At 43.2% G+C, this 19,309-nt stretch overlaps 2 protein-coding genes across 13 annotated transcripts in view; one reads left to right on the forward strand and one right to left on the reverse strand.

The window, feature by feature from the left end:
* ADGRF3 (adhesion G protein-coupled receptor F3) overlaps positions 1 to 1,301 on the reverse strand; it is a 40,021-nt gene extending 38,720 nt beyond the window's left edge. For 8 of the 12 annotated variants that reach the window (XM_073022857.1, XM_038006669.2, XM_073022858.1 and 5 more), the window contains exon 1: positions 764 to 922. Coding sequence is in view for 2 of the 12 variants with exons in the window: in XM_007971241.3 (XP_007969432.3) it covers positions 1,175 to 1,288 (114 nt within the window). In the remaining 10 variants the exon portion in view is untranslated. The other 4 variants (XM_007971241.3, XM_038006671.2, XM_073022862.1 and 1 more) reach the window with 3 other exon arrangements.
* The window catches only part of SELENOI (selenoprotein I), a 49,079-nt gene continuing 30,926 nt past the window's right edge, over positions 1,157 to 19,309 (forward strand). Inside the window, exon 1 of the mRNA XM_007971243.3 lies at positions 1,157 to 1,343. Within this exon, the coding sequence (XP_007969434.2) occupies positions 1,287 to 1,343 (57 nt within the window). The 5' untranslated portion in view covers positions 1,157 to 1,286. The remainder of the gene's footprint in view (positions 1,344 to 19,309) is intronic.

A 19,309-nucleotide genomic window follows, 5' to 3' on the forward strand; every position in this document is an offset into this window, starting at 1 on the left:
GTAGATACTCACTAGCCATTGACCTAGTGTTTGTTGTTGTTGTTCTTTGTTTTTTTAACAATTAACTGGGCTCTAGTTATGTAAAACACTTCTTGCAAACGCCTTTAAGGCCTCGTCGAGACTGAGAGATCACTGCTTTTATCTGGTTGGGAGACACCAGCAATCTTAATTTGGAATGGTTTGATAGAGCGGAGTGCGATGAGGCGGTCCAAAGTTCCTAAGCAACAGAGACCTGAGGGCCTTGTCTCCAATGTCCTTTCACCTGCCTTTCAAGTCCCTCTGCTGACCGCACAAAGACTCCCGTGGCCCCGGCAGCAGCTCGGCCTTCTCTACATCTAACCACGGTTACTAAATTTATTTTTTGTTTTTGAGACGGAGTCTCGCTCTGTCGCCCAGGCTGTAGTGCAGTGGCACAATCTCGGCTCACTGCAAGCTCCGCCTCCCGGGTTCACTCCATTCTCCTGCCTCAGCCTCCCAAATATCTGGGACTACAGGCGCCCGCCACCACGCCCGGCTATTTTGTATTTTTCGTAGAGACGGGGTTTCACTGTGCTAGCCAGGACGTTCTTGATCTCCTCACCTCGTGATCCGCCCACCCCGGCCTCCTAAAGTGCTGGGATTACAGGTTTGAGCCACCGCGCTTGGCCCTTTTACTAAATTTCTACTGCAAGCAGCGCCACCGTACTAGGAGCCGGGAGCGGCCCGCGGAACAGACCTCCTTCCTCTTTTACTTCGCTGCAGAGGGAGAACTAAGTCCTCTTACCTGAGGCACTGCTGAACCGACTCGCAAGCAGTCACTCTACCCCCAGGACTAAAAGGGTATCCCCCAGATCTCCACTCAAGTGAGGATACCACTGAAAAGCCCACCTTACCCCACGACCAGGAGCAAAGCCCGCCGGGAAATTGACCTTTCACCCCATCTCTTGTCTTACCTCAGCTCACCAATTTTGACGCTAGCAAATGAAGCGACGAAAAGAGCTGGAAGGCGGGACTTAGTGTTGCCTGATCCACGTCGATTGGACAGCGACAGTGTCGGGGGGCGGGCCGCTCAAGCAGGCTAGCAACCACCCCTCGGTGGGCGGGGAGAAGCGTGGGCTGCGCTTGCGCACTGAGAGGCGGCCAAAGGGGCCGAGGCGGCTACGCGTGCGCGGTGGGCGGAGCGCGACTCTCCTACCTTCTCCGCCAGCCCAGTCTTTCCCATCCTTGCCCAGCCGGTGTGGTGGTGGTGTGCCACAGCCTCGTAGCCGGGAGTCGCTGCCGAGTGGGCGCTCGGTTTTCGGGTCGTCATGGCTGGCTACGAATACGTGAGCCCGGAGCAGCTGGCTGGCTTTGATAAGTACAAGGTACCGCGGGCCGGCGGACGCCCCTCTCCCTGCTCCCGGCCTCGCCCAGGCGGCTGAGGGGCCAGCGCGGCGCGGTCCGTGTCACCTTGTGCCGCGTGGCCCCGGGCGGACTGGCGGGAGTTCCTCCGGGGGTCCTGCGGGTCCTGGGGATTGGATGGAGGTCGGGGAGTGTGGGAGCATCCTAAGTCCGCCGCCCCGACTCGGCATCCTCCGGGAGATTTCCTTTTCCTTAGGAGAGCGCTCAGTGATCATAGAGCAAGAGAATTCCCTTCCTATTTTTTTTAAACTTATTATTTTCGTAAGTCCCCGGAAGGATGCAGTTCCTTCTGTTGTGTCAGTCGCCTTCATTTTAGTGAAGTTTCCACTCGCCTTTCATGCGTACAACTTCGGAGGAGGAGATGATCGTTTGGCTGATGAGGCCCGGGAGGGGAGCGCCTTGCCAGGCCATCCTGCTGGTGCCTCCTCTTCTGCTCCCGGCAGGGACTTCCTCAGCGGCAGCTTGTGGCGCTGGGGCCACCAGATGAAAGGGAGGTGCACAGGAAGGAGCTGTGGAGTGGAAAGAGCGCGGGCTTTCGAGCACATAGCAAACCTGATACAGGAGTCAGAGTTCTTTATTTCGTCTTGGACACGTCATTTTAACCCCGCTCAGCCTCTCTTTTGTGTATGTAAACTGAAAGTAATAGCTTCAGCAGCGCAAAATGATTAGAAGAATTTGGGAAGCGCCTGGCAACCTGCTAGGACCCCAGTAAATAAATGCTGGTGGTTAACTTTCCTCCAAATCTGGTGCTCATCCGCTGTTCCTTTACCAATAAATGACTAACCATCCAGTCGGCCAAGCCTGAAATATGGGCATTAACCCTTCATCCTTGTTGTTACCCGTTCATCTTCACATCTTTGCTTAAATATTGCTTCCTCAAAGAAGCCTTGCCTAAGTGCCCCTTTCCCCCTTAAATGTGCTTTCTGTTCGTTTATGGAATTGCTGCTTTAGCGTGTCTCGCCATTAGAATATAATGCCCAAGTCGTTGTAGAGTTTTCTTGTGGACCACCATGGCTTAAGCACAGCTATGTGCATACTAGGCACCCAATAAGCATTTGTGGAATGAATGAATAACTGAAAAAGTCATAATGGATTTTGTTTAACTCGAGTTAAAAAAAAAAGCAAGGGTCTTTAGAAGGTCACATAGCATGTTTCTCTGCTTTCAGGCAGTGTTGTGCCATACCATTCTGAACTGAGGTAATGACTTGTCTTAAAATTTTAAGTGGAAAGAGGGTCCAGAGCCTTCTTGGTAACTCGGCCCAGTGCTTTTCAACTTTCATTTTAGAAGGCTGTTAACCTAGATATCTCCTGTTTTGCCTTAAGCTCTACCCCCCTTTTGTTGTCTGTTCTGCAGGGTAAATATTGGCATAGAAAACATTTTCTTCCTTACTAGTGTCTGACTTTCTAAATGCCAATAAAAGAGCTATTTCAATGGGAGCAGTGTTTGTAATAGGAAATCTCCTTTTTCTTATAAAGAATCTTTCCTAGATTTATGTTTTCAACTAAATAGGTGTCCTAATTTACCAGAAGTTTCGTGTAATTTTCTGTTCTGATCTTTCCCCCTTTTTTATTATATAAGTTCCTGTATCTGACAGCAGACTTCCTATCATCCTGGAAAACAAAGGTCGATTTAGCAAGTGTCCAATGTTCACTAAAATACTTTGTTGATATTATTTTAGTTATAATGAGGCTTCCTTGGGGGGAAAAAAGTACACATTTATAACCTAAATACTCTTCTAGTGCAATTACTCAATACTGCATTTATATTAAAATTATAAATCCAGTGGTATCCAAAGGAAAAAATCCATGTGATCGGTTTTGCTCGAACACAAATCTCACAGATCTTTTTTTCTTGTTGCGTTCCCCTTGTGTTGTCTTCAGATAGTAAGTGCTTTATAAATGCTTATTTTAAAAAGTCTTTTTTCCCCATAAATGGGTAAAGACTGAAAACACTCAAAAGAGATTTTGTATTCCCTCATGTGATGCTTTATAAGAGAGATGTAAAGAACTGATACTACAAAAGCAGTTGGTGGAAAAATTACTTTTGAAGTAGTTTAATTTCTTTATTTTCCCTGGAGGTATATCAGAGAGCTACAGTTGGAAACCTGGCAGTTATACAGAATAACTGCTGAAAGGGGTGTACATGTGGAGTGGAAATTAGGTTTCTGAAGCAGGAAACTATAAGACAACTGACTTTTGGTATGGAAGAGCATGGGATGGATTCTGTGTTATGTATTGACACTTGTATTCGCCATTGTTACTTAACACAGTTAAACAGTTAGTTGAATATTAGTTGAATGTCTGCTTTCTCTTTTAGGACACGAGCTTTAGAGGGCAGGCCGTATAGCTGACTTTTTTTTTTTTTCCTTTAATAACATGACTGAGGTCTAGCACAGTACCATGAACAGAGTAAGTGCTAAACAAATATTGAAGGAATGAGAGTGTAAAAGAATCTAAACCATTTTGGAAGTATGGTTAAAAAAAAAAAAGGAGCTCTTTGTCTGGATATTGAAAGGGTGCTTTTGTATTTTAAATGTGAAGATACCAGGTTTAACTACCATTACCATTGTTCTTTGTTGCTTATTAACTAAGGTAACTTCAGAGAATTATACTGTAGGATTTCAACCTTATTTTTGCCCTTTACCCATCCTTTGTTTTGGACAGGTTTTTTTGTTTGTTTTTTAAGATGGAGTTTTGCTCTTGTTGCCCAGGCTGGAGTGCAATGGTGCGATCTCGGCTCACCAAAACCTCCGCCTCCTGGGTTCAAGTGATTCTCCTGTCTCAGCCTCCCGAGTAGCTGGGATTACAGGCATGCACCACCTTACCTGGCTAACTTTGTATTAGTAGAGACTGGGTTTCTCCATGTTGGTCTGGCTGGTCTCGAACTCCCAACCTCAGGTGATCTGTCCTGGCCTCCCAGAGTGCTGAGATTACAGGCATGAGCCACCACACCTGGCTTTTTTTTTCTGGATGGAGTTTTGCTTTTGTCGCCCAGGCTGGAGTGCAGTGGTGTGATCTCAGCTCACTGCAGCCTCCACCTCCCAGGTTCAAGCAGTTCTCCTGCCTCAGCCTCCCGCATAGCTGGGATTACAGGCACCTGCCACCACGCCTGGCTAATTTTTGTATTTTTAGTTGAGACAGGGTTCCACACACATTGGCCAGGCTGGTCTCGAACTCCTGACCTCAGGTGATCCACCTACCTCGGCCTCCCAAAGTGTTGGGATTACAGGCATGAGCCACCACGCCGGGCCCTTGGACAGGTCTTTATAGTTGAGGGATTTTTCCCCACTTATCTAAGGGTGAAACTGCAAGTTTTTTTTTTTTTTGTCCTGGTTTGCTCGTCTAACCTTGGGAAGGCAAAGTTTTAATTGATAGTGTAGCAGCTACTTTCAAATTGTATCATTTTGCCTCAGAGAGGCAGTGTTCTGTGAAATATCTTGTTTGGTTTGTTCAAGAAGGTAATTTGTCTGGGCACAGTGTCTCATGCCTGTAATCCCAGCACTTCTGGAGGCCGAGGTGGAGGATGGCTTGAAGATAGAAGTTGGGCAACATAGTGAGACCTCATCTCCACACACACACACACACACACACACACACACAATTAGCCAGGCATGGTAGCACGTGCCTGTGGTCCTAGTTATTTGGGAGGCTGAGGTGAGAGGATCACTTGAGTCTGGAAGCTGGGCTGCAGTGAGCTATGATTGTGCCACTATGTTGCAGCCTGAGCAACAGAGAAAGACCCTGACTCAAAAAAAAAAAAAATAATAATAATAATAATAAGTGTGTGTGTATAAATATGTATATAGTTTCGTGATGACTTGGTTTCTGCTATTATGGTAATTGGCTTTCAACAACAGCATCCTGATTATAGGAATCATGATAATTGTGAATTTATTAGTATTACAATTAAGAGGTGGTAAAGAGAGACTGTGTTTGCATCTTAATGGTAATGCTAAAGAACCAGAATCTGGCCTTTAACCTTACTAGTTCCTGCAGATGTCATAAAAAAGTATTTTTATTCTTATCTTTTTTTAGAGACAGGGTCTTGCTTTGTCTCCCAGGCTAGAGTGCAGTGGTGCGATCATAGCTTACTGCAGCCTTGAATTCCTCAGGTGATTTTCCTCCCTTGGCCTCACAAAGTGCTGGGATTGTAGGCGCGAGCCACCATGCCTGGCCATCATACGGTTTGATTTTGTTTATTCACCAAGCATTTATTGAGGGTCTACTCAGTGTCAGGCATAGCATTTGGGCTGCAAAATTAAGCTAAGCTGAAATTCTTTTCTTCAAAGAACTCAGTTTGGTGGCATGTGAACATGTAAATGAACAGTTATAAAAAGTTAGTAAGTCCAGTTAGGCAAGTGCTGGGTCCTATGGAAGACGAGAGGAGGCAGCTTCCAGGGGAGTGGGAGCTAGAGTTGAGAAAGCCTTCAGGGGATGGAGGTGAAGGCAAAGCTCAGTCTAGAGAGATGAATATATATATTTATATTATATAGAGAGAAGGAGAGAGAGAGATGCTGCTCCATTTATGATGGGTTTCTGTTCCTGATAGACCTATTGTAGTTGAAAATACATTTAATACACTTACCTACTGAACATCATAGCTTAGCCTAGCCTACCTTAAATGTGCTCAGAACACTTAGAGTAATTCACCTGCACTTGAGCAAAATCATCTGGCAGTGCAGTAGAGAATTGGTTGTTCACAGGTTGTTGTTTTTGTTTTTTTTTTTTTGAGACGGGGTTTCACTCTGTCGCCCAGGCTGGAGTGCAGCGGCGCAATCTTGGCTCACTGCCACCTCCACCTCCTTCAAGCAATTTTCGTGCCTCAGCCTCCGGAGTAGCTAGGATTACAGGCATGCACCACCACATCCGGCTAATTTTTGTGTTTTTAGTAGAGACAGGTTTCACCATGTCGGCCAGGTTGGTGTTGAATCCCGGACTTCAGGTGATCTACCTGCCTCGGCCTCCCAAAGTGTTGAGATTACAGGCATGAGCCACCGCACCTGGCCTGTGCACCCTTGTGATTGCATGACTGACTAGGAGCTGTGGCTCGCTGTGCTGCCCAGAATTTCGAGAGAATATCATACCACTTTCAACCGAATGCATGTTACCTTTGCACCATTGTAAAGTTGAAAAATGATGAGTGAAACTGTCATAAATCAGAGACTGTACTACCAAGTTAAGAGGGAGAAGGGCATTATGGAACAAGAGAGCAATGGAGTGTAAAGTGATGAAGGCCTCAGGGTATTTTCTGGGAACCACAAGAAGTTAGGTAAGGTGTTTAGACATAATAGTGAAGTGGCAGGAGATAAGACTGGAGAGTGAGGTGGGGTGCTCTCAGAGGGGGATGATTCGATGTAAAGGACTTCCGGATTTGATAGTGTAGATCACTGTGGGTTCAAGGACTGCTGGCATCAGAATCACTTCGGGAAGGTGTTTAGCAAATTCGTGGCTCTCTTTGGGAGATACACTTTGGATAGATTGCCGTTATTTCCATGTTTAACAAATACCTCAGGCCAGGTGCAGTGGCTTAGGCCTGTAATTCCAGCACTTTGGGAGCCCGAGGCAGGTGGATTGCTTGAGCCCAGTAGTTTGAGACCAGCCTGGACAATATGGTGAAACCCAGTTTCACCAAAAATACAAAAATCAGCTGGGCGTGATGGCGCGTGCCTGTGTCCCAGCTACTCTGGAGGCTGAGGTGGGAGGATTGCTGAAGCCCGGGAAGTCAAGGTTGCAGTGAGCTGAGATCATGCCACTGCACTCTGGCTTAGATGACAGAGTGAGACCCTGTCTCAGAAAAGAAAAAAATGCCAAATATCTCAAGTGGTTCTTAGGCACATTATAGTGCTATAGGTTTTGGGGAGCCACTGTTTAAAATTGAAATCTAGACAGGATCACATTTCAATTTTAGGAAGCTCACCCTGGCAGTGTGTAGAAGATGGAGAGAGGTAGAGGTGATGTGGAGGCCTTTTAGGATGATGCTTCTCTATAAAAACTAGGTTAAGAAATGTCAAAGGCCTGAACTAAGGGGTGGGGATAGAAAGAAAGGAGTGGGGATTCTAAAGATAGACGTCAAAACAGGTTAACCTGCACACTGAATGTAGCCAAGTTATGTTTAATTTGGCCCACACTTGATTTGTTTCAAAAATTGGTATCTCTAGCCGGGCCCAGTGGCTCACGCCTGTAATCTCAGTTACTTTGAGAGGCTGAGGCAAGTGGATCACAAGGTCAGGAGTTCGAGACCACCCTGGCCAACAGGGTGAAACCCCATCTCTACTAAAAACACAAAAATTAGCTGGGCATGGTGGTGTGTGCCTGTAATCCCAGCTACTTGGGAGGCTGAGGCAGGAGAATCGCTTGAATCCTTGAGGTGGAGGTTGCAGTGAGCCAAGATAGTGCCACTGCACTCCAGCATGGGCGACAGAGTGAGATTCCGTCTCAATAATAATAATAATAATATAATAATAATAAAAATAAATAGTGTCTTTCTCATAAAAGTCCAGATTTCTGAATTCTCTTGAAGAAAACAGAATATTGGACAATACTGGCCGTGAACTTCCTCTTGACAAGAATCAGCTGATGCTGAATGGTGCTTGCCCTGTTTTTATTTGCTCTCTAATTTGCCGTTTCTCTACCAGTGCATATGCTTTATGCAGGAATGCTTTGTTCAACTTACCTGCCAGATCCCTGTGATCCTTGATTTGAAGTCTGGGATGACTCAGGTTCTGGTAGGATGACTGGGTGGATAGAGGTGGTAGTCACTGAGGCAGGGTTTTATGAAACAGCATACTGTTTTATATATATAATTTTTTAAAAAATACAATAGTGTTTTGCACAGGTCACTTCTCCTGGATGGAACCACATGAAAGTGTGGCTATGGACTTGGAATTAAAGAAAACTTGTAAAGAAATCTCATTTGTGAATGAGTTGCCCTCTATTAGAGGACATTTCTGTAAAGATTTCAAAGATACAAACACTTTTCCTTTTAGAGCTTCAATAGAAACAGCATGAGAAATTCTTGATTTTTTGATTTTCGTTTATTATGACTACAAGCTGACTACAATACAATATGTTAATTATGGCATTGCCTGGATCCATTACAGTTGATTGAAGCATAACTTATCTTTAATTGTATCTTGGTCACCTTGACTAGATTTGGGGAACTGCCCTCTCTTTCCTGTAAGTACATTAATAAGGCTTGAAATGTATTCTAGTTGTCTTAGATAGTGATTTACACATGTCTGGCAGAAAGAATTATTTCTGCAGTTGGCAGAGACAAGAAAGATGGGTGGAAAACGTCTGCAGAGTGAGGGGGAGAGATTCAGTGGTAAGAAGATGGCTACTACATTTTTAGGTGCTATTTGGAGGAAACATCTTGAATTGGATCTTTTACTACCTTCTGAAATAACAGTTCACTGATGATGGCTTGTTTCTCTAACTGCTGTAGTGCTTAAATATTAAGAAATTCTTTCCTAAATAAGAGTTTGCCTACTGCATAAGGGAAACTTGGGGAAAGGTGTTCAATTCAAAGACACCCATGGGAACTAAGGCACAGAGACTGACAAGACCCTGGTACGTTAGAAGCACAAGGAAGTGGCGGGTGTGTAAGTGACCAGGCCGAGCCTTGGGAACTCAGTGAGGGAAAGCAATATCATCATAAATACTGAATAACAATAATAATGATAGCAAACATTTATATATTGTATACTCTGTGCCAGGCACTGCTTTAAGTGCTTTATGTGTATTATCTCATTTAATATTCACAACTGCCATCTGAGATAGAGGTACTATTTTCCCTGTTTCACTGAGACACTGAAAGTCTAACTTGCTCAGGGTCCCACAGCTAGTAAGTGGTGGAGCTGATATTTGAACTCAGGCAATCAGTCTGGAGTCCATGTTCATCGTGCTATTCTGCCTCTCAAAACTAAGAATGAAGTATAAACTCTATGCCTTGTAGGTACTGGCTGTTTGTTTGTTTGTTTTTTTGTTTTGAGACTGAGTCTTGCTCTGTCACCCAGGCTGGAGTGCAGTGGTGCGATCTCGGCTCATTGCAAGCTCTGCCTCTTGGATTCACGCCATTCTCCTACCTCAGCCTCCCGATTAGCTGGGACTACAGGCGCCCACCACTACGCCTAGCTAATGTTTTGTATTTTTTTTTTTTTTTTTTAGTAGAGACGGGGTTTCACTGTGTTAGCTAGGATGGTCTCGATCTCCTGACCTCGTGATCTGCCTGCCTCGGCCTCCCAAAGTGCTGGGATTACAGACCTGAGCCACCGTGCCTGGCGGTACTGGCTGTTTTTGTATAAGATATATGAACATTAGAATAAAGACCTTCAATGACATGCTTAATTGTATGTGTATCTAATGTATGCAGATGGGGAAAAAGTAGTGTTTACTCTTTCCCTGGTTTAAAATTATTAGTAGGGGCAAGTGGGCCTGAATTTACTAGTCTTGCATTTAGTTGAGTATAAAGACCATTTCATTTATGATTAGCTCTAATTGAGATAAAAGGCTTTTGATTAAATAATTAGCTTTCGGACTAATATTAAGTTAAAAAGTTTCCACATACCAGCTGTGTGATACTTAGCAGGTAACTTAATCTAACCAGGTTTCCTCATCTGTGAAATGGAGTAGTACCTACCCCATAGGATAATTCTGAAAACTGAATGAGTTAAAATTTATGAAGTGCCTGGCACATAGTGCTGTGTAAATGCAGAGTAAATAAAAAATAACACTTGACATTTGTGATTCCCTGTACAAATGAACATTGGCTAGCATATAACATATCCACATTTATACACATCCCTGAAGGTTATACCAAGAGAAACTATTTTCAGATAGGAAGTTAAGGGTGGCATCGTAATGGACAGTTGGAAAGAGTAATGAGGAGTCTGTCTAGCTTGGGTCTCACAGATAGTCTTTGGCTTCAGATTTCTTCATCTTTTTAATCATATGTAATAGCACAAGAGACAATAAATAATTTTTCTCAAATACTGCACCCTATTTAAGAGTCTGCAGTGGCTTCCATGTGTTTGGTATCCAAATTCCTCAGCAAAGATTTCAAATTTCTTCACTAAGTGACCCCTCCTTTTGCCTTATCTTCTCATCTTGTTAGAGCTTACTTAAAGTCTAGCAAGCAAACCTGTTTGTCATCATGACTTGCTTGTATTTGTCTCATTGCTCTAATTCTCCAGTCTCCTATTGCCACCCTCTTCTCTCCGACTTGTTAGATGTAAACGACAGTAATCACTGAAATTAGATCTCCTTGCTCAATGAGTCATGTTCTCTGTGGGCGTAGTTCTTCAAGTCTCTCTCTCTCTTTTTTTTTTTTTTTTTTTTTTTTGAGACGGTGTCTTGCTCTGTTGCCTAGGCTGGAGTGCAGTGGCATGATCACGGCTCACTGTAGCCTCAACCTCCCCAGGCTCAGGTGATCCTCCCACTTCAGCCTCTCAAGTAGCTGGCACTACAGGCATACGGCACCACACCTGGCTCATTTTTGTATTATTTTGTAGAGATGGGGTTTCTGCATGTCGCCCAGGCTGGTCTCGAAGCTCTGGGCTCAAGCTATCTGCCTATCTCAGCCAATAATGCTGGCATTATTGGCGTGAGCCACCTTGCCTGGGTGAGCCAGCATTCCTGGCCTCATGTCTTGTATTGATTAAAAGTACATTAAGAAACTTTATTTCTATCCTAGGGTTAATTTATCCCTCCTCCCACCCTACTTTTTTTGCATTTTAAGTTTAGTGATGTTTTGTTTTAATTAGAGATAAGATTTCCCTCTGTTGCCCAGGCTGAAGTACGGTGACATGTCATAGCTCATTGCAGCCTCAAACTCCTGAGTTCAAGTGATCCTCCCACTTCAGCCTCCTGAGTAACTGGGACTACAGGCGTGCCTGGTTAGTAGACAGTAGAGCATTACTTGGGGCAGTGGACTCAGTGTGATTACTAAGTTGTCCAGAGCTCAGTATTTAGTGCAAAGGTGTGTCAGTTCAGTTTTCTTACTGGTACATAGAAGGGATTTAAATACATGTATAAAGGACATACTTTTAGATCCAAGAAGGTGTTTTCATAGTTTTCCTTATGTTAGAGCCAATTTCCTTCTTAAATTAAGGGGGATTCATTTCTAATCTATCAAAAATGGACACTTCTTCACAGCATATTTACAAAGTATTTTACAAGTCATTGTATTGCTCCTAGACTAACCCATAATTGTCACTTGCCTGATAAATTATACTAGTTTCTAACTGGTGTCTAGTTTGTACTTTACTCCCTTCAAATCTATTTTCTACACCATGATCAGAATGGTCGTCTTAAGATGTAAATCAGGACGTTTGTTGTTCTTAGAATAAAATCCAACTCCCTGTGGTCCTGCCAGGTGATGTCTGCCCACCTCTCCAGTCTCTTCATATCGCCGTTCTATACGACGCTGGAGCTACAATGGCCTATCTTCAGCATTTCCAACACTTCTGTTGGTGGTCTTTGTATGTGTTATTGTTTCCTGCCTCGAAGGTGTTTCTTGGCATGTATTACCTCCCCACCTCCACACACACACACGTGAGTCATATAGTCTTTCTTTATTTTCTCTCTTTTTTCCTTTTTAGGTATAAATTATGTATAAATACTGCAATACATTAAGATCTTAAGTGTATAATTTAATGCATTGTTACATATGTATATACCCGTGTAGCCACGACCCAGCTCAAGATACAGAATTATTTCTAGTGCCTCAGAAGGTCCCCATCAGTCCCTCTCACCAGACTACTGTTCGGACTTCTTTTGCCGTAAATCAATTCTGTTTTTGAACTTCATATAAGTGGAATATATGAAAGCACATTGTCTTTAGCATCTACCTTTCACTCACTATTATGTCTTATACATTCTTTACTTGACTGCCTTCTCATCTAGGACTCAGCTTAAATGTCGCCCGTTAGAAGCTGCCTCTGACCACTCTGACTAGGCATACTTCCTGCTCCACTTGTTCTCTTCTTTTTTGGGAGCTGGTTACCATCTTTACTAGCCTCCTAAGGCTGCCATAAAAATTACCACACACTGAGTGGCTTTAAACAACAGAATTGTAATTCTGTCCTAGTTACAGAGGCTAGAAGTGTAGAAAAGCAAGGTATTGGCAGAGCCACACACCCTCAAAAGCTCTAGGCGAGAATCCTTCCTTGCCCCTTTCAGCTTCCAGTAGCTCCTGGCCTGCCTGGGCCTGTGGCAGCGGAACGCCAATCTTGACCTCCCTCTTCATGTGGCCTTCTTCCTTGTGTTTCTGTCCTCTTGTCTGTCCTCTTCTTGCATAATACTCTGATAATTCCCTTTATAATATTTATCACGAATTGTGTACATGTGGTTATTTTTTAAGGGGTATGGGGAGCAGTGTCTTGCTTTTTGCTGATATGCTTTGGCTGTGTCCCCACCCAAATCTCACATTTAATTGTAGCTCCCATAATTCCCACGAACTGTGGGAGGGACCCGGTGGGAGAAATTGAATCACGGGGGCGGTTTCCTCCATACTGTTTTTGTGGAAGAGAATGAGTCTCATGAGATCTGATGGTTTTATAAAAGGGGAAACTCCTTTCGCTTGGCTCTTATTCTCTCTTTGCCTGTCGCCATGTAAGATGTGCCTTTTGCTTTCCACCATGATTATGAGGCCTCCCCAGCCACATGGAACCATGAGTCCATTAAACCTTTTTCTTTATAAATTATCCAGTTTCAGTGGGGTGCGGTGGCTCACGCCTGTAATCCCAGCACTTTGGGAGCCCAAGACGGGAGGATCCCTTGAGGCCAGGAGTTCAAGATCATCCTGGCCAACATGGTGAAACCCCGTCTCTAGTAAGAATACAAACATTAGCCCGGCATGGTGTCGCGCACCTGTAATCCCAGCTACTCGGGAGACTGAGGCAGGAGAATTACTTGAACTTGGGAGGCGGAGGTTGCACTGCACTCCAGCCTGGCGACAGAGCGAGACTCCGTCTTAAAAACAAAACAAAACAAAAAAAGCCTTTTATAGCCCAAACTGGTCCCAAACTCCTGGGCTCAAGTGATTCCCCCACCCCACCTCAGCCTCCCAAGGCACTGGGATTACAAGCATGAGCCACGATGCCCGGTCCGTAATAGCAGTCTTGAGGGAAATGTTTAGAAGATCTACCTTGATTGGCATTTTTATAGACTTAAGTGAAAGCATTATTAGCATGACCAGATTTATATGCTGAGAGTTTTGGGAGGAATAGCTGTTTCCTTGGATAACTAAGCCAGGATCAGAAGAAATCTGGAGAGGGCAGAAATGAGTTAACTCTAGCAAGATGAAATGGTAAAACTTTAGATGCAGTGTTGCACCTGTGTTCCAGTAGTCAACCTCATATTAGCATAGAGAAAAATGACTTTGCAGTCCATGTGAGAAAGGCCTGAGGGGGTTCAGGTGACTGCAGTGTGATTTAGTTGTCCCGGGAATTAATAATATCTTGAGCAGCATAAGTTATCAAGGAAGAGGGGCTTATAGTCATGTTCTGCTTCCTACTCATATACCACTTGAAATGCTCCTTTTGCCCTAGACCACATGTTTGTGTTGATTTAACAACAAATTGGATTGTTTGAAGCAGGGGTTGTCAAACTGAAGCCCCCAGTCTGCCTGTTTTTGTGAATAAAGTTTTATTAGAACACTGCCAGACCCATTTGCTTACATATTTTCTGTGACTGCTTTCCTGTTTCAAGTGTTGTGTATTTGTTGCAAAGACCATATGGCCTGCAAAGCCTCAAATATTTACTATCTAGACCTTTACAGAAAAAGCTCTCCAACCCCTGGTGTACTAAACTAGACCTAGTTGATGAAGGAGACTGAAACCATGGCAAAAAGCAGTGGCAAAAGGAGTATAGGAACAGATGATGAAAAGATTTAGATGTGACAGGGAGAGCTGTCTTCAAATATTTGAAAGACTATGGTTTAGAAGAACAGTTAGGTCTGGTGTAGTGGTTCTTGCCTATAATCTTAGAACTTTGGGAGGCCGAGGTGGGTGGATCACCTGAACTCAGGAGTTCAAGACCAGCCTGACCAACATGGTGAAACTGCGACTCTACTAAAAATACAAAAATTAGCCAGGTGTGGTGGTGGGTGCCTGTAATCCCAGCTACCCAAGAGGCTGAGGCAGGAGTCGTTTGAACCCGGGAGGCAGAGGTTGCAGTGAGCTGAGATCACACCACTGCACTCCAGCCTGGGTGACAGAGTGAGACTCTGTCTCAAAAAAAGAAAAATTAGACTGCTTAACTTTGTAGAGCAAAATGAAAACACAGGATAGATGATATAGGGCAGGGGAGGATTTTGTTAGTATATGGAAAAGTTGTTTTAACTTTGAATTGGGTTGCTTCTCGAAGTAATGAGTTGGTGAGTTTTTTTGTAGTTTGTTTTGTTTTTTTTTTTGGTGATCTGAGGCCTGATGACTGTTTTACCTCTTCTCCTAGATGAGGGTCAGGTATACAATGGTGTATAAGGTTAAGGCATCACTGAGTTCTGAGGTTTTCCATGGAACGAGTCTATCAAACCCAGCCTGTGGTCCTCAAGCAGTTTTGAGGACTCTAGCTTACCCTAGCCCGATAGATTGTAGAGCCAAGCAAGTCATGCCAGGTCTTAACTGGATTATCTACCTGGTTCAGGTTTCCTGGTGTTGGCCAAAACGTCACTCCCATGGAAAATAATACCTTTAATAAACATTAACAAACCCAAATCTAGTCTAGCACCTTTAAAAGTTTGCATTTTATTTTTTTCATGAATGTGGAAGGTTTAAGTCGTTCTTCTTCCTGTGGGTTCATAAAAGAGTTTAGAGTTTCTTTGTTTATCGTGAGTGGTATGTGACCTTGAAAAATACTCAGGTGTGTAAGGCGAGAGCACAGAGTTTTGCTGCCTTCTGTAATCTATTAATCTGTCTTCCTGTTTGAACTCATCAGCTGTTAATGAATGTCAAATAATTGAAATCCAATTGGGTAAACTGACCTTCTTGTATCATACTTTTCCTGGTCTCCTGAAGTTGAACTTTCATGTTAAAGCTTCAGAATTTTAAAAGAGGAGCTTTTCAAGTTAAAATACCATTGCTTAAAGAATTCTTTTAGATAAAAGTTAAATTATGGAAAGCTGCTGAATGAAAATGAGCAAACAGTTGAATTAAGAACACTGAACAGTTACTTTGTGCACTATATTAGGTATTCATGTGATATCTTAAACGGTTTTCTTCTGATCTGAACTTACAACTTCTGTGCTTTCTGATGGATGGTGGACTTGAAAGGGGTGATTTTTCATTTTATTTGCCCTGCTGGCTGTATTTCGTGGTTCTGGGTGCAGACTTTTGTGAAGTAGAGGAATGTAGGGCCCTTCTACCTTGTCACTGGCAGCCTGTAGGGGTTCATATTGGTTCCTGGTCCTCAGGTCTGAAGACTTAAATTCAGGCAGTCCTGTCAGTTCAGAACTCTTTCATTCTGCACAGGCTCTGATGGAGTGATATCTATTATGGAAAAGCTTTGTAAACTGCAGACCATCCTGGCCAGGCACGGTAGGTCATGCCTGTAATCCCAGCACTATGGGAGGTCAAGATGGGTGGATCATGAGGTCAGGAGTTCGAGACCAGCCTGGCCAACATGGTGAAACCCTGTCTCTACTGAAAATACAAAAAATTAGCCAGGCATGGTGGCGGGCACCTGTAATCCCATCTACTCGGGAGGCTGAGACAGGAGAATCGCTTGAACCCGGGAGATGGAGGTTGCAGTGAGCCGAGATCACACCATTGCACTCTAGCCCGGGTGACAGTGTGAGACTCCATCTCAAAAAAACAAACAACAACAACAAAAAAAAAAACTGTAGACCATCCTACAAGTGAAAGTTGTACGTTTAGTACATGTTTAATAAGAATGCTAATAAAATTGCCCCCCGCTTACCCATGGGAGATACAGTCCAAGACCCCCAGTGGATGCCCCAAACCAAGGACAGTACCAAACCCTGAACAGTAGGTTCTCTGTATCCACAGGTTCCACATCCATAGATTCAACCAACTGTGGATTGAAAATGTTAAATAAATAAATAATTAAATAAATAACAGTACAACAAAAGATACAAATAAAAACACAATGCAATATAACAATTATTTGCATAGTATTTACATTGTATTAGATATTATAAGTAAGCTGAGATGATTTAAAGTAGATGACCCAGCATGGTGGCTCACACCTGTAATCCCAGCACTTTGGGAGGCCGAGGCAGGTGGATCACGAGGTCAGGAGATTGAGACCATCCTGGCTAACATGGTGAAACTCCGTCACTACTAAAAATACAAAAAATTAGCCAGGTGTGGTGGTGGGCACCTGTAGTCCCAGCTACTCAGGAGGCTGAGGCAGGAGAATGGCATGAACCTGGGAGGCAGAGCTTGCAGTGAGCCGAGATCGCGCCATTGCACTCCAGTCTGGGCAACAGAGCAAGACTTTGTCTCAAAAAATATATGAGAGGATGTGTGTAGGTTATAGGCAGATACTGTGCCATTTTATATAAGGGAGTTGAACATCCACAGAGAGTCCTGGGGCCAATTCCCTGCAGATACCGAGGGGTGACTGTATATAATGTTTTTTCCTATATGTACAGACCTGTGATAAAGTTTAGGCACAGTGAGTGATTAACAACAACTAAAAATAGAACAGCTATAACAATGTACTGTAATAAAAGTTATGTGAATTTGGTCTCTCTCTCTCAAAACATCTGTATGTACTGTACTCCCCTATTTTCCGACCCTGGTTGGCTACGGTTAAAATGAAACCTTGGGTAAGTAGGCGACTGCTGTGCTTATTAAAGTGGGCTTCTGCTGAGAGGCTGGATGCAGCTTTAGAGTTTCTACCTCTGGCCATTAGAAGCAAACCACATTACCCATCATCATTTCTTTTTTGTTGTTTTTGAGATGGAGTCTTGCTTTGTAGCCCAGGCTGAAGTTCAGTGGCACAATCTCGGCTCCCTGCAGCCTCTGCCTCCCGGGTACAAGTGAGTCTCCTGTCTCAGCCTCCCAAGTAGCTGGGATTACAGGTGTGTGCAACCACACCTGACTAATTTGTTTTTGTGTTTTTAGTAGAGATGGAGTTTCACTGTGTCAGCCAGGCTGGTCTTGAACTCATGACCTCAGATGATCCTCAGCCTCCCAAAGTTCTGGAATTATAGGCATGAGCCACACGCCTGGCCAGCCCATTGTCATTTCTTACTACTGTCTCAGATCTTTTGTCCAATTAATTTCATTTTAGTCAGGATGGGTTGGAGAAATGGAAGAACCTCAGACATGGAGTCTTTTGAATAAACATTTGGCTTACTGGTTCACTCTTTGCTAATGGTATTTTCAACATTTTCTATTTATTTACTTCTTTGTTCCATCACACTTTTAAGTCTTGAAACACTGATGTATTTCTTGCATATTCACAAAACTTATTCAGAAAGAAATTTTTATCTTTAATTATGAGTTTTAAAAATCAGATACTCAAATGGTTACTACTTATTTTGTGTACATACTGAGCATACATAGAAAATATAAGCAAAGCTGGCTAGGCCCGGTGGCTTACGCCTATAATCCCAGCACTTTGGGAGGCTGAGACAGGTGGATCACCTGAGATCAGGAGTTCAAGACCAGCCTGGCCGACATGGTGAAACCCCATCTCTACTAAAAATACAAAAATTAGCCAGGTGTGGTGGTGCGCACCTGTAATCCCAGTTACTCAGGAGGCTGAGGCAGGAAAATTGGTTGAACTCGGGAGGTGGAGGTTGCAGTGAGCTGAGATCGTGCCACTGCACTCTAGCCTGGGTGACAGAGCCACTCCATCTCAAAAAAAAAAAAAAAAAAAAAAGAAAAAAGAAAAACTTTTTCAAGTGTGTGACTAGTATAATATGTAAATTTCAGATGGATGAATTAGGTAATAATCACCCAGGTAATACTGTGAACCCTCAAGGAGGGTTTGAACTAGGCTAATATTACCTAGTTCAAGACTTGTCTGTTACCAGTTTTGTATCCGTTCTTCCCCATACCTATCAGTGTATGTGTGGAGTGAATAAGTTATCAACATGACCCTTAAAGTTTTACATGTTTATGTATGTCCTTTAAAATTTCCTTTACATTCTTATTAAATAGCTCAGTAACTGGGGAATAAGCTCCCTTATCATACAACCCTAACCTATTTTGTCTTCCTTTGCATATTTATGCAATTCAGTATCCTGCTATATGGGGATCTGTCATTCCTTTAGAACTTAAAACATATGTAATTATAATAGCTAATACTTACATAGTACTTACTGTAGGTCAGGTACTATTTTCACTTATCTAATCCTTATAACAATCCCTTGAGGTAAGGACTATCATCTTCATTTTACAGGTGAAGAAACTAAGGCAGAGATATTAAGTAACTTGCCCAAGCTCTAACAGCTAGTAAATGTATCATAATGGTATCAAGAGGAAACCCAGATTCCTCTAAGATGAGAGGGATGAAGGAGGTTGAGAAGGTGTGTGGTTAGTGTTTGAATGCATGCAGTGTGCATTTTACTGATCCTGCAATAAGTGAGGACATGTAAGCGATATAAATTTCTCTACTGAAACACTGTAATGTAAAAGGTGATTGAGAGTGAAGGATGAGTCAGTGATTATCCTGGCGATTTGGACTCTGGATGAGTATGTGCCAATGAAACAACCGCTGTGATTAACTCTGTGATTTGGGGTTGATCTTTAGACTTACCCTGTGACCCTTTCCTTCTCCCATAAAAATAGTATCTGACTGTGTTTGATAGTCTTTGCCTCATTTATATTGCTATTCTAGTTTTGCTACTCAGATTAGGACATCATAAAAATAGATGTATTCTCCAGGTTATTTTTGTATTATTATTATTATTATTATTATTTTTGAGACTCAAGTCTTGCTTTGTCACTCAGGCTGG

The sequence above is a fragment of the Chlorocebus sabaeus genome, chromosome 14 (assembly GCF_047675955.1).
Source record: "Chlorocebus sabaeus isolate Y175 chromosome 14, mChlSab1.0.hap1, whole genome shotgun sequence".
Classification (NCBI taxonomy): domain Eukaryota; kingdom Metazoa; phylum Chordata; class Mammalia; order Primates; family Cercopithecidae; genus Chlorocebus; species Chlorocebus sabaeus.